General features: G+C 38.1%; 1 protein-coding gene across 1 annotated transcript in view; it reads left to right on the top strand.

Moving 5' to 3' along the window:
* mcf2l2 (MCF.2 cell line derived transforming sequence-like 2) overlaps positions 1–15888 on the top strand; it is a 103954-nt gene that overhangs the window by 65392 nt on the left and 22674 nt on the right. The window contains exons 23-27 of the mRNA XM_055221591.1: positions 393–533; positions 4049–4141; positions 6657–6735; positions 12174–12222; positions 12778–12875. Coding sequence (XP_055077566.1) covers positions 393–533; positions 4049–4141; positions 6657–6735; positions 12174–12222; positions 12778–12875 — 460 coding nt within the window. The remainder of the gene's footprint in view (positions 1–392; positions 534–4048; positions 4142–6656; positions 6736–12173; positions 12223–12777; positions 12876–15888) is intronic.

The following is a 15888-nucleotide window of genomic DNA, read 5'->3' as shown; positions in this document are numbered from 1 at the left end:
TGTGGAAGATTATAGTCAAAGGAACAACATTTTCATGGAAACAGGCCAAACAAGAGTCAGTTTTGTGGAAATGCAAGCTCGCTCAGAGTGAGAATGTATTTTTATGTGTTTTTGAGTGCAATAAAAACAAGTCTATTTTTTAGTTAGTTAGTAAAAATGTTACATACGAGGCTTTAAGTGAGCATTGGCAAGGTTTTTTTTTTTTTTTTTTTTTTGCAAAATCTTAAATATAATTACATGAACTATACTACACTAAAATATGTAGTCTAACCTGCCAGTAGGTAAATTCCCCAGCTCTATAGGGACAATAAAGTTTGCCTTATATGCACTTTAAGTAATGATTTTGAAAGCCGTATCCAATTCAAACTAAAGAGTGTTTTGTGGATTTGCAGGTGAAGGACTTGGCACGGTTCAAGCCCATGCAGAGGCACCTGTTCCTGTACGACAAGACTCTGCTGTTCTGTAAGAAGAGAGAGGAGACCAGCGAGGGCCACGAGAAGAGCCCCTCCTACAGCTTCAAACACTCACTCAAGGTCAGGACTAAACACACTGGAATATAGGGTTGTCAAAAGTATAGAAAATCAGATACTTATCAATAGTATAAAGAGTAACGAAACTAGATACTCATTTGAGCAGATATGGATACAAAAAAGTCACATTCACAGGACACAAATGAACCTTTCCTGAATAGCTTTAGAATGATCTTGAGCTGTATCTGAAAAAGTATAAGAAAAAATAGACTATTATACGCCCCTGGACCACTATGGGACCTACCTGGACGACTGAGGGATTACACCGATATAAATGGTAATATGAAAGAAAGTACTATGATTTAATATTGAAAGTCACATTCTATTGTCTAAAGAAAGAGTGTTTTTTATTATTATCGTGGTATCGGAACTGGCTTTGAGTATCGAGTCTACTCCTTAGTATCAAAGTCGAATTTGAAATCTTTGTATCATGACGACACTACTGCAGTCTCACTTAGGCTGTTGTTGTTGTGACCACTGACAAAACAGACTTAGCTATAGGTCTGTCGTGATGAAGAACCTTTGTGAATCGTGATACATTGCTAAAAAAAAAAGTTGCTTGTTGCGGTTTATTTATTTACTTTTACTTCTTAATAATAATCTCTGTGGATGTGTGATCTGTCAGTTGTCCAGCTAAGTTCCATTGCAAAAAGAAATTGTCTTTCTACTGGACAAATGTTTTTTGGAGGGAGGGGAAAAAAGTTTCGTCTAGTTGATATAATTAAATTTTCTTCTTTTCAATTCTTATCATATTATATATTTTTTTTTTACACAAGGTTGTGACTGGAGGCCCAAACATAAAATACAGGAACAAAGACTAAAACCAGTATCCAAACTAGATATTCAAAAACTAATTTTAACTGAAAAAAAAAATGTTATACCAGGGACAACAAACTACACAAGTATGATATAGTAGTGTACTATTGAAGAAATTATGATTACTATTAAATTAAAACATATCCGTGTTATATAAAACAAGTTTAGCAGCAATGTTTCTGTCAGTCGACCCCGGGGCAGAGGTAGCTCCAGAAACAGCAAACCAACTGTGTGAAGAGTGAATGAATACTGGACTAAGACTAACTAAATACAACTAATGCCTCATTGCCATATGAATTAAAGGCATTGGTTTAGCCGTTGTAGCGTGTGCTCAAACTGAACCTGCTGTCAAAGAGCAGTACACTGACAGAGAAAAACAAGGGGAAGTTAAGATGACAAATTTTGATGGACATACGTTTCCTCTTACCGTAAACAAAGCGTTTTCAGTAAAAGCATGTTTAAAGGAACTATGTCTAGCCTGTGCTCTAATTCTCATTCTCAGTATATGGTCAGGCCATGTCTTATGTGAAAGCTCAAAACCTCCAGAATTCACTCACTGAGCTGCAAAGGCTGCACTAGCACTGATTAATGATTGGCTGCAGATGTTGCGGTCTAGATAGTAATGATTCAGATCAGAGAGAGCCCTTTTACGTTTAAACTGACTAGATTTCAGCATTGAAATTGGCAATCGAAATGAGATCATGTAAAGCTCATTCTGGTTTCTGATTGGATCATTTTTTAAGAACCAAAACACCAAATTATAACATAAACAACTTGGCCACTATGTCCAATTTTTATTTTATTTTTTTAAAATTAAATCTATATTTGATTTTTCTATCAGGAGACACAGGTCATATTTATGGAATTTAAAATCAAAACCTCACATATGCTACACGTTCCTCTGTGCAGTATGTAACATTTACTCTGTTAAAGTGACAAACACAATCTAAATGGCAGTTTTTACTAAGGCAGATAATCTTCTCATAATGCAAAATCTTAAACACTTTAAAATCTAAAATCTTTTTTCAATCTATTGGCCCAGAGTAGCTGAAACGCGCTTTAATAAACATTTAGTGTGCCTCATCTAATCGCAGAGCCACAAATGGGAGAAGATTTGGTCTCCTTTTGTCTCTCTCCCTCTGCCTATCGTCTCTGTATTTGAGTATTTCATTTCTATTTCTGGACTAGAACATGAGCTGCTTTTCAATTTGTGCCAAAAGCACGTTTGTGTGGTACATGTCTCTGCACATGCTCTTTGAATGTGTGTGTTACACCTGTAATGCACAAATTTACACATATTAGAGTGAAATCTGGCATTGCTCTCTGGTCTATTTTTGAATGGTTATATATTTTACATAAAACAATTTCTTTATAAATCTCAAAATGTGTGAACGGAATCAGGACAACATGCTTTCCTACATCAAAGTACTGAATCAGGTTAGTAATTACTTAATTAAAGGTGCACTATGTAACTTTTCTGGTGGAGGATCCGCCACCTTCTTGCCTCCATGAAGTTATAACTTTGCTCTGAGTTTTCAACAAAATTACAAAAACTTGTTTCCAATTTCCAATGTAAATAGTAAAATAGATACAATTAGTTTAATAGAAGTTTAATGCCATACTTTGGAAATTTAATGGCAAACTGTGGACCATACCAGGCAAGAAACAGTACCATCTCCATGGAGACAAGTAGGTTGTAGAAGTTCCACCATAAAAGTTAAACAGTGCACTTTTAATAAACATTGTTCTAGTTCTAAGCCTGAATCATTCTTAATAAACTATTATTTGTGTTTTTATAAATATGCTTCATGCTTTATTAAGCCTTTATTAAGCCTTTATTAGGCCTTTACTAAGCCTTTATTAAGGGTTAGTCATCATAAAGTGGTACTAAGTATTTTGAGTAAACTTATATCATAGGCTCATTGTTGGAGTAAAGTTATAATTTAAACCAATCAAGCTTGTACAGAAGTATTACAAACAAGTTTTAGTTCCTTCATATTTTGTTACTTCCTTTTTTGCATATATATTATAAAATAGTGGGTGTAGTGAAAGCGAGTCCAAATGGTGACCTGAACATGACCTGAGAACAAAAGTGTGCACATAGGTGATATTATTGTGAACGTTAAACTTAACAGTAAAACGGCACTCTATTGCCTCCTAGTGGTTTGGTGGATGTATTAATTTGTGAAGGTATTGTATTTGTTGATCTAATACTACAGTCAATAAGCTCTCATCCCAAAGCCATTTATTAAAGGTTTTGCAGGCAGTGCACAGTGCTCTGATTTACTCACAAAATACTTCTTTTTACTGTACACTGGGGAGAAAAACAACATTTTACATGTAATTTACACTTGAAAAATAAGATGGAGTCTCCTGGAAACAAGTGTGTACCCTCCACCTGAAAAGTTGCACAGTGACTTTTATTAAAATTGGAAAACATAAAATAAAGAACATAATTAAAACAAAATTAAAATTAATTAAAATAAAGCCTATCCAATTATTTTTATATGTAGAATATTTCTTTGTGGCAGTGTTTTAATATATATTATACCTCAAAATCTGCATTAGCGTGAGCATTCAGACACAAATATCCCTCTTTCTAAACTATATTTGTAACTATCTTTTGTTTTGCGATAACAAGATTATTGCAATATTTGAACATATGCACAATAAGATCTGTGTGTATGTGTGTACTTGTGCAGATGAGCTCTGTGGGCATCACCGAGAACGTCAAAGGAGACATGAAGAAGTTTGAGGTCTGGTTCAACGGTCGAGAAGAAGTCTACATCATCCAGGTATTTTCTGCACAACTGGACACTGAATATTTAAAAAACACATGACAGGTTTTCATGTTTTTATAATTATAACTTGGTTTGGTGGGAAAGTACATGTAGTAAATATTTATCATAGTTTTACATCAGTTAAGTACAGTGGTGGATGAAGTACTCAGTTTTGTTAATTAAGTAAAAGTACAGATACAGAGGTAAAAAGTTGCTCTGGTAAAAGTATCACATTAAAAAATATAATTAAGTAAAAATATTTAGGTACTCATTTAAAAATGTACTTTAAGAGTAAAAAGTAAAAGTATTTCATTCTAGTGTTAATTTGTTCAATGTAATGCTATGTATTAAAAATTATAGATATTTTTGTCAACAGCAATGCAAATCAATTTCTCATTGTCTCTTTTTTTTTTTTTTTTTTTTGCTTAAATTCGAGTCTTGAACTTGAAAACTTTAGTCAGGATGTTACCATGAATATGATAAAAATAACCCCTCAAATCATATGAAAAGTACTTTTTACTTTTACAGTTAAAAAATGTAGTGAAGTAGAAAGTACAGATACGGCTCTAACATGTAATGAAGTAAAAATAAAAAGTCTACACTGTAAAATGTACTTAAGTAAAATACAGATACCTAAATATTCTGGTAACTGCAGTACTTTACAACTTTTTTGGGAAGAAGTTCTGAAGAAAAGCACAAAAATACAGGAAGTAGCAGTGAGTGTCATCAACATAGAAAATGACATCCAAAAATGAATGTGAGCACTTTGGTCAGCTGAAGTTGTTTTAATTGTGCTATATATATATATAACAAAAATACAATTTAAATACAATTTAAAACAAATGTAACTTTGTATACAATATAAGCCTCTACATGAAAAAAAAAACATTTCTATTAGACACCATTTCTATAATTTCATTAACCTGTCTTTATGGACCTATTGGGGAGCGATTAAACCATCATCAGTGTGTTATGTGAATAGCTTTTCCAACCATTGGAGCAACAAAATCATGTTGTGTGTCACGTGTGCAATTTATGGCTTTTTTTTTCAAAGGTTTTTTTTTTTTCTGAACTGTTTCATCCACTGCAGCTTAATTTCTCCCGGTTGTCTACAGTGTTTTATCTGTCCACATGATGGCAGTGTTGCACCATGCTTTTCTGTTTAAACCACTTTCTATTTGTAAAAGCAATAGTTCTCCTCTCTCTCTTTCTCTCTCACTCTGTCTCCGTCCCTCTTTCTCTCTCTCTCTCTGTTTTTTTCACCTTCCCCATGTTCTTCCCTTTTATCTCGATCTTACCTTCTCTCTCTCCTCTGTTTGTCCATCTCCATCCTATCTTCCTATCTACCTCTCTCCCATCCCTTCTGGCTTGGTCATTCAGTCCCTTTTGTGTTGCTCTCTTCTTCTTTCCCTCCTTTATTTATTTTCTCTCTGTCTTTCACTCCCGCTACTTTCTCGCTCTCTTTTTCCCTCCCCCCCTCTCTCTATCTATCTCACTCACTCTGTGTCTTTCACTGTCTCTCTCCTGTCTCAGCCCACGTATGTCCCTCTTACCTTCTTTCTTCCTCTCTCTCTCCCGCTCTGTTCTTTCTTCAGTTTACCTCTCCAACCCTCTCCCTCTCTTTCTCTTGCTCTCTTACTCTCTCTTTCTGTCGCTCTCTCTCTTCTGCTTGCACTGGCTGAAGTCTACGCTTTTAGGCTGTGTCATCCCTCTGTTTTTTTCCCTCTTCTTGCTTTCACTGTCTCTCTTTCTGTGTTTATTGCATTCACCCCACTTCCCTCTTTCTTTCCCTCCTCTCTCTCTCTTTCTTTTTCTCTCCCCCGTCTTTCGTTCAGTATGCATTCACTCTAGTATGTATTTTCGGGCGATCTCGAAGGATTGTCTTTTCCTCTCTCTATATATATTTTCTTCTCTTTCCCCCATGCCTCTTCTCCTTCTGTCTCTTTCCTTCCTTCCCTCTCTCCTCCCCTCTCTTCTCCTCCTCTCTCATTCTATATGCTCTTACTGCATTGCTTTGTGTGTGTGTGTGTGTCTGCATAGAAGTATCTTCCCTCTCTCTCTCTCTTCCCTCATCTCTCTCTCTTTCCCTCCTTCCTTCTCTCTCTCCCTCCCTGTGTATCTCTCTACCTTGTTCTCCCTCCTTCTCTCTCTCCTTCCCTTTATCTCTCTCCTTCCCTTTATCTCTCTCTTTCACCCTTCCGTTCTATACAGTGTATGTCTTTAAGCTGTGCCAACCCTGTCTCTTTCTCTTTTCCTCTTTCTCTCTCGCCCTATCCCTCTCTCCTCTCTCTTTCCTTTCACTCTCTCACTCTCCCTCGCTCTCTTCATCCCTCTCTTCTATCCGTCTTTCCTTCTATATGCCCTGATTGTATTGTATTGTGTATATATTGTGTATGTCTGTAGTTTCCCACCATGGACGTGACCCACCTCTCTCCTTCTCTCTCATTCTCTTTCTCCTTCTCTCCCTCCCTCTCCTCCCCTCTTTCCTTCTACATCCCCTGATCGTATTGTATTCTGCATATGCCCGTAGGCTCCCTCCATGGACGTGAAGAACATGTGGGTGTCAGAAATACGCAAAGTCCTTCAGGGCCAACTCGAGGCATGCCGAGGTAAACAGCACCTATATATGTTGTGTATCCATTACATAAGCACAACTATTGCACAATAACTGCAAACCTCACAATGCATTTTAATATTTAATACGAGCACATGAAGTTTTCTGGAGACAACTGCAGAATATCGTAAACTTGTACACGGAATGTTAATTACAACTACCTGTATTATCTGCGGATTAGCTCTGTGTGTGTGGAAATATTTGAGAAACATGTAGCTTGAAACGTAATATACTAAGGCGATTATTCATATTTGAAAGACAAAATCATGATCCTTTTGTTTTTTTCATTATTTGAGAGAAATTGCATGTAAGATTTTGATTTGAAATTTTGTAAACCTGACTTATCTGTGTTCCTAAATACAAAGTAAACATTTTAAAATCAAATCGCTTTTACACGGACAATTCTAATGGTGATTCTAATGTTATTTACAAAAACATTTGACATGATGGACAAGTTTTTGTTTTTATGTTACAATTTGGTGTTTTGCTTCTCAAGACGATTACAAAATCAAAAGCAAAATGAGCCTCACATGTGTCTCTCATTTGTGTTGCCAGTTTCAATGCAAAAAATCCAGTTGTTTTAAACCTAAAATGCCTCTCTCTGATCTGAATCGTCACTACCTAAACCCCAGCCCCTGCAGTGAAAGCATGATTTTTACTTTACTCTTAAACCTTGTGTTGAATACTTTGTGTCTTAAGCATTGAGGTGAACTTGTTTCTCTGTAAGAATGCGACACGTAGTTATTTTAAGACATCTTCACTAGAACCAGCTGCTTCGATCGCATGATACTGGTATTCCTTTTAAAGTTGAGAGGTCTTATAATACATCTTTTTAGTGACTATAAGAATCTGTTAGTGACATATTCTACCTCTCTGTGAACAGCTAACTATACATAGCTTTGTGACCTTGTACGGACAGTATGTAAAATGAGTTAAGTCCTCCTGTCTTCTATAGATAGTACCTTTATGGAGCTTTAAGTACTGGAAAACTCCCCTGAAATACAACGCATGTGCCTGCTGTCCGTAACTTCATTCATCTGATCAGATAAACTTGTTTCAACTCTCTACCTGGTCTGCAATCTCTTCCATCACGATTACATGCAGCCAATCTTTAAACAGTGCTAGTGCAGCCTTTGCACTTCAGTGAGATCCTTTAATCGGTAACAGTAGCATTTGCATTGCATAAAAACAATATCACATTTAACATGCTAAGCAATTTCATTATTTTCCTCAATCACAAATTCACGTTTTGTTTTATGGATTTGAGTTTTGGGAGCCAGAAAGTCTTTGAAAAAGTCATCCTACCATTTATATTTAGTCTTGAATCTCCCAGAATGCATTGTTTTGTAAATCTAGTACCTGTTTTGCCTTCTGACGTGGTATAATCTTGATTTAATAGTCTTTAATTTAGCTGTTCTCCTTAATTTTTCCAATTTCTGTCCTCAATCATACCACACTTTCTTCTCAATCTTCCCAGAATGCTTTGCTCTGTTCTCTTTCGACTCGACTCTTTGTTCATTCTGCAGTGGTCTGGGTGGGTGGGCCAGGGCGCTGCGGTGGTCGTGGCTGGCTGCTCCTCTGACAGAGTGAGGGAGTAAGGGGGAGTAGGGAGAGAGTACTGGGGCTCTTGTCAGCTCTCCTCTGCACTGTACTGAACTAACAAGGCTCAGACAGACAGGTAAATTGGACTGGGACAATGGAGAGGGGAGAAACTAGAAGTGATGGAGGGGGAGAGGCAGGTTAAACTCAGCTAACACCGGGGCATGTCAGATTGACTTCCTTAAAGCCGTCAGAAAGTACAGGTGAATGGGAAGGAACATAGTACAAAGTCAAATCAAAAATACAAACTGAACAGAATAAAGAACAGTGTCGAGTTTGTTTGATAAATTTGATGGAGTAAAAACGTCACTTTTTGACCCTGAACTTCACGAAACATGCGATTTGAAATAGATAGAAACCCTGCACAGTTTTAAAGTCGATAAATCGTTGCTCGTTTTAGGTATTTCTGCTGTTAAATTGCATTCATTACTGCTGTGTGCTTACATTAACGTCATCTGGGCTTGTTCCTCATTACCTAATTTAATTATTTTCACGCTACCAGTAGATGACGAGCTTCACCAGATGAGAATATGAAGAGCACTGACGCTGTGAAATGATGTCTGTTTTTAGTTAAGCTAAGCTAAATCATGCAATTCCATAGCAAAGTTATTCAATATATTTAAAGTCAATAAAGACACAAAAAATAATGCATAGTTTATGTTCTTTAAATTGCACTATGTAACTTTTTGGTGGATTTTTTTTCCACAATATGGCATGAAATGTGCACTAATACATTTTTGGGATGTGTTTGTCTGTTTGGGGAGAACAGGGGGGTGGGTCTGCCTCTGTGGCGATGTTATTGCTGTGACACCACCACAAACTCAAGGCAGGTCTGGGAGTTCATCAGGGTCATCACAAACTATAAGAGGAAGTCACCACCTCCCTCAGCCGACTGTGTCACCTAAGCTGAGGACCTAAACATCTTATGCGCGCTTTGACAGGGAGAACACCAACCCTGTCCTACCCTCCTTCCCTCTACTGCCTCTACCTCAGTCCTGAGCGCACGTGAGGTGAGATGTGCCGGCGCAACATCAGGAAAGCAGCCGGATCAGACAGAGTAGTGGGTCGGGTGCTTGAAACACTGTGCAATGGAGCTGGCGGACATCCTTGCCTCCATTTCCATACTTGGCTGCCCGAGTCATGGGTCCTCATCTGCAACAAAGTGACCACAATAGTCCCCGTCCCTAAGCAGTCCAGCGTCACATGCCTACACGACTACAGAGCTGTGGCACTCATCTCCATCTCTGCCAAAGAGAGGCGGGTCATCAAACATATCAAAGCTGCAATACCACCATCACTTGACCAATGCCAGTTTGCAGATAAGGAGAACAGGTTACTGGAGCACCTGGAGGATAAGAACACCTATACACGGCTCCTCTTTGTGGACGAAAATTTGGCTTTAAACACCATCCGGCCATACAAACTCCAGTCCATGTTACACCCTCTAGTACTAAACACCACACTGTAATTGGATTGTGGAGTTTTTAACTGCAGACAGAGTGTCACAGACTGTTTATACATGACTGCTTTGCCTCTTTCTCCTCTAATTTCATTGTCAAATTCATCACCACAGTGCTTGAGTCACAGCAATAACCTGGTCCTAAACATTAAGAAGACGAAGGAGAGTATTGTGGACAGCTACCAGCCTCTCTCTATCTGCACTGAGGTGGTAAAGAGGGTGACCAACTTTAAATTCCTGGCGGTGACCATGGCTGAGGACCTGTCCTGGGGCATTCACGCTGCCTCAGCTACTATCTGAGGAAACTGAGAAGCACCAACATCCCCAGACCACTGACAGTGAACTTCTACAACTGTGCCATCAGTAGAGTTCTGACATCTGGACTGAGTGTGGTTCTCCAGCTGCACTAAGGCCGACCAGCAGGCACTCCAGCGGGTGGTGAAAACTGCAGGAAAAATCATTGGAACAACTTTCCCAGAGATAAGCACCATCTGCAACATTGTCTGAGGAGAATGCACAAATTCCTGCGCAACCGGTACCACCCTGCTCATCACCTTTTCCACCTGCTGCCTCTCCTGGTGTCCAGGAGGCTCCTCTTGATGTGAAGAGAAAGCTCATGACCGGAGGTGAAAGTAGGAACATATAAATTTTGCTCCATCCTTCTCTCACTCATGAACAAGCCCCCGAGATACTCTTCCACTTGAGGCAGGGACTCGGAGAGGGCAAGCCACTGTTTTTCAAACCATGGCCTTGGATTTGGAGGAGGTGATTCTCATCCTGCAAAGTGCAGTGGACAATAACCACATCCCCCATATACAATAAAACTGAACTGGAGTTTGCATTATTGAATAATGATATAAAATACTCCACATATGTGACTGTCCCTGCTCATGCCCTTTATGCTAATGCTAATGCACTGTTACTGTTTTACATATGTTCTGCACTGATGTCATTATTTTGCTGCTCTTTACTCTGGGGTTATTTATGGGTGTATTGGATGAGCTCTTGCAGCTTTTGTATTGCACTTTACATCAAAACTATACAGTGTTGCTCTTTATGTAATTTTGTTGTTTTCTATGACGATGACAGTAAAATTTTGAATCTTAGGAAACACATGTTTTCTGAGTTGTACAGTTCAAGCCAAGTAAGTCATCAGTATATAAGCTGTAGCATGCAATTTATAGTTGCACTAAAACCACTCATACTGTTGGTGATACATCGACAAACCTTTTCTTGTATCAACAAATATTTTGTACAGCAAAGTACACGCAAAGTGGGTAAAATGTTATACCCAGGGACACAATGGCAGTATTTGTGAGATTTGAATTTGGTTGATAGGTAAATACTTATATATTTGGCTTTTCTATTCAAAGTAAATACACATGTCTGATACTGTATAATGCATATAATCATTGGCAAAATTGTGCATCTGAATTATTTTCCATATTTTAATAAAAAAAAAAAACATCTCTACGCATCTAATTCACTACACCAATAATAATGACACAATGTTTATTTTATACCAGCCTGCTCTCCTCACCGTGCAGAAAGTAGCATTATACAGCATTATAAAAACCCATTATTTAGATACAGTCTGGTGTGTATAGTGCTCTACCTCCACTGCTTCCCATTCAAATGTGTCTTATTTCATTTTATAGAGCAACAAAGTGCTTTTTATCCGACTAATAAAAGACGTTTACAGAGCAGACGCAGCAGTTTGGGGGAGTTTGGGAGAAATCAAACAGAGATGGAGTGGGCTGGGAACCTGCTGTGGAAAAATGGACCAGAGCTTAAAGAATGGTGTAAAGATGGAAAGGAAAAAAGCAGAGTTTGTAAACTGACACAATATTATGGCAAATAAACAAGTCTGTGCAAATATATTCACCATATCACAGTATTTGTGCGTAACAAAGACAAAGGAGTTGTATTTTGTTTCATTCAGACTTGTTTCATTAATCCACCAGTCCAAAATGGTTTTCTCTAAGCGCACAAAAATGCTCCGCTTGCATATGGCCAGTTTTGTTGCATCATAGATAAACTCTGGACTGAAACCATCCTGACTTATTCAAATTGTGTTCACAGTGGATAAGGATTTCAATAGTTTAGTTTCTAAATGTTAATTCCTGTTACTGACAGCAGAGGGAGCTCCAGTGCTTAAAAGCCTTGTGGGAAAGAGCGATGATGTTTATAAAGTAAATCATAATTTTTCATCAAACTCATGTATAGTTGGATAATATCAAGTTACTTTTACTTGAATAACATTTTGAATAAACTGTACTAGGGCTAGTGAACACCAGCTTTGCAACAGATTTGGTTGTTTCCTGAATGTTAAATGAAATAGCATTTTTTTTTAAATATATGTTGTATTTTCACAGAGGCAAATCACCAAAAATTCTCAGACAACATCTACGGAGGCCCCATCAGGTAGGAATCCCTCAGTCCATGCCCATCACTGACACTTAGTGATTGACTATTTACAACAGGGATGTCAAACTCATTTTCATAGAGGGCCACATCAACAAAATGGTCAATGGCTCAAAGGGCCAGATGTAACTGTAAAATAAATGTAACCAAATGTAATGTAAAATAAAAGCAAGGACTTTTTAATCTTGTTAATTAACCGTTTCTATATTCAAGTTCCACATTTGGCCCACAGACCTTGAGTTTGACACATGTGATTTACAAGATAATATCAAAAAAGAACATCTGTCTATTGAGAAACAACTGCAAAAAGTATTGAAAAAGGCCTACAGACATATTTAAGCACCTTTTAATACAATGCAACAATATTATCTGATTAATTTCGCTTTGTCTTTGTTCATATTTTTAAGGATAATTAAAGGTAGTTATTATAAAGTGCTACCAATTATTGTTGCCCGGGGAAACAAAACAAAAGAGTCAGATATTGATTTTTGTCATCATCATTGTCTCTGCTTACACTCTATACATTTAAATATCTCACTGCTGTTGTTTTTACAGAAATGTGAAGAAGATGGCTCTGAGGCAGTCCGATTCGTCCAGTCCAGAGAGCGGCTTTAGGAGGACCAACCCCAGTCCCAACACCAGGCAAAAGAGAGGTACGTCAACATGTGTTTCTAATTTGCAGAGGTCGAAGTTAAAAGAAGGTGGTGCTCTTGTGTAGCGAAAACTCCAGAAGAATTTATAGACAAAAACAAGCAAACTTACTATTTTACTTACAGTTATATCAGTTCTGTATTCAAAAAATTGTGATGACTAGAGCTAAAACGGTGCACAAAACCACAAATCCTGAACCAGTACAGTTTTTACTTCTTATACTTCAGTGAAAAACTCCAAGCATGAAATCACTGGTGTTAGGGCTGGTTCCAAAAGTGCAAAAATATGCACTTAACTTATATTATTTAAAATGTGTGTGTCAGCTGGGATTGTTTTTGCTGGACTAGACAGTAAATAAAATCAAAGATAGCCCTTGTGTGCGTGAGTTGTGCGTTTGTGTGGTGTTAAAGGTGTTACTATTGCTAAAAGAGGTCAGAGTGGAAAAGTATATGCATCAAATTTTAAGCACAATTTTGCTATTTCAGTTACTTTTTCGCTTTTTGACCTGGTTTTGATGTGGTGTGTCGTAGCACGGTGCGTTTTATTTGACCATTTTAATAAAGCGTAGTTCAATAGTTAAAGTGAAATACCTGTATAGAAATTTATATTTTGTATACTTAAAATTGCAAAATTGATCTAAAAAGTGACGCATTTCTGGACCATCTTGTCTTGACGGTATTGAGCTGTGGATTTATTTATTTATTTTTCAAAAGGCTGTTGAATCCCATTTGTTTCACCATAAAAAATAATTTAAAAAAGAAGCAGTGAGCATGTATGGAGTGTCTGTAAAAATAGCGATTATGGGAGTAATGACGTCTTGAGTGCAGGAGAATAACAATTACTCAAACATGCATAAATCACTCTAACTACAACTTCAAGAGGGGAAATGAGAAGCGGAAACAAGTATAACACGGTTGAAAGCTCTTCATCGTCCATTTTGATTATGTTTCCTTTAGGGCCGTAGACCTTTAGCCGTTTAGCCAAAAAACTAGTTGATGGTGTCCTACTTCACCAAAATTTGTATTAGGCGATTAATCTTTTTATTTAGATCATAAGGATTTATACGGGGCAACAGCAGAAAGAATAAGTTAGCGTGTGAGTTAGCTGAAGATTTGGTATTTCTTTGGTATTTATATGTAAAAATGCAGATTAAACTCATGATTCACAAATTGAATCTATCTTTATGTAATTACGTTGTTTCCTAGGGCTTTTTTCTGGATAAATAGCTGTTTTTGCATGAACGTCCGTGCAGGTGTAGTCTTGTGAATGCAGTTTGGGTCAGATACACAGAGATACGTAATAGTTTTGAGAGGTTTTGCCACGTGCCCTTTTTAGTCGAGGTAATGATTGGCAGGATATGTCACAGGTTCCCCCAGCGACCTTAAAGAATAAGTCAAATGCAGATGTCACTTTCTCTACCTTATTCAGGACAGCTGAAGTAGCCGCTGGCCCAAAGATTGTCGCCAAGTACACTATGTTCCTCTGTACCTTTTCTTTCTTTCTTTCTCTGCATCGATTCCTCTCATCCGCCCGTCTTTCTCTCCCTGTTCGATTTGTTGTGATGGTCTAAGCTGCTCTAATGAACGGTTTGGGGGCGGCCAGTGAAGACAGAGGAACAATTGAGCAGGTTCAGTTACAGCTCTGTACTAAGAGGAGGGCTTTTATCTCTTTCTGTCTGGACTACAGTGAGGAGGAAAGGAGGGGGCTGTTTTTCCTCTGCATAGAAGACAGTATGGGTTCAATTCAGTTACCATTTATTTAACATGTTTTGCTGAGTATCATAGCAACCAAAGAGCCAATCCGGAGCGAGGATGTTGAAGGTAACGCCCCTTTCTTCAGGCCTAAATGACAGGCAGTTATGGAGAGAGGGGCGACGTTTTTTCAATAGAAAGTGAATTGGAACCAAAGTCGATGAAAGCCGGAAGCTCGCCCATCCTCACTTCCTGTTTGGAACGCCACGGCTAGTAGGTTAGCTATGTTCATTTATATATATATATACTCTTTCTTTCTATCTCTCTATCTATATATTTATCCAGCAACCCCCATTTTTTTCTGTTTTTTTTCTCTCTCGCTCTTCTTCTCTCTTCTATCTTTGTGTCCTTGCTCCCTCTCGTTCCTCATTTTACTCTCACCCTCTCTCTTCACACTTTCTCTCTCCCTCGTCTTTCATTCTGTCTTCTCTCTCTCATCCCTTTCTCTCTCCTGGTCTGTTTTTCTCCCTCCCCCTCTCTTCACACACTCTCATCTCCCCTTACTCTTTCTCTCTGTTTGTCTCCTCTCATCTTTCTTTCTCTCCATTGCTTCTCTCTCTCCCTCTCTATTCTATCATTCCATCCTCACTTTCATCTCATTACCTCCCTTACTTCCTCCTATCTGTCTAAATACAGGATCACTCTCTCTTTCTCTCTGTCTTTCTCCTCTTTTTATCCACTTCTACTTGACTCTACACCTACTGCCTCTCTTTTATTCCTCTCTTCTCATCACCTCCTTTACTTCTATCTGTCTACAGTATCTCTCTCTTTCTTTCTCTCTGTCTTTCTCCTCTTTTTATCCACTTTTACTTCACTCCACACCTACTACCTGCTCTTTCTCTCCTCTCTCTTCTCATCACCTCTATTCTATCTGTTTACAGTATTTCTCTCTCTTTCTATCTGTCTTCTGTTTATCCACTTCTACTTGACTCTACACCTCCTGCCTCTCTCTTTCTCTCTTCTCTCATCTCATCACCTCCCTTACTTCTATCTGTCTACAGTATTTATCTCTCTTTCTCCACTTTTTTATCAATTTTTACTTCACTCTACTCTCTCTAGCCTCTCTCTTTCTCTCCTCTCTCATCTCATCACCTCCCTTTCTTACTCCTCTCTATATATCTTTCTAACTGTACATATCTCTCCTCCTTCCCCTTCCTCTCCCCTCCCTTTTCCTCCCTAAACTCTCCCTTTCTCTCTTTCTTTTCTCTCTTTCTCACCTCATCACGCCCCTTTCTGCCTCTTATCTATATATCTGTTTGGCTAC

The sequence above is a fragment of the Periophthalmus magnuspinnatus genome, chromosome 4, assembly GCF_009829125.3.
Source record: "Periophthalmus magnuspinnatus isolate fPerMag1 chromosome 4, fPerMag1.2.pri, whole genome shotgun sequence".
Lineage (NCBI taxonomy): Eukaryota > Metazoa > Chordata > Actinopteri > Gobiiformes > Gobiidae > Periophthalmus > Periophthalmus magnuspinnatus.
This window is presented reverse-complemented; position numbering and strand designations above follow the sequence as displayed.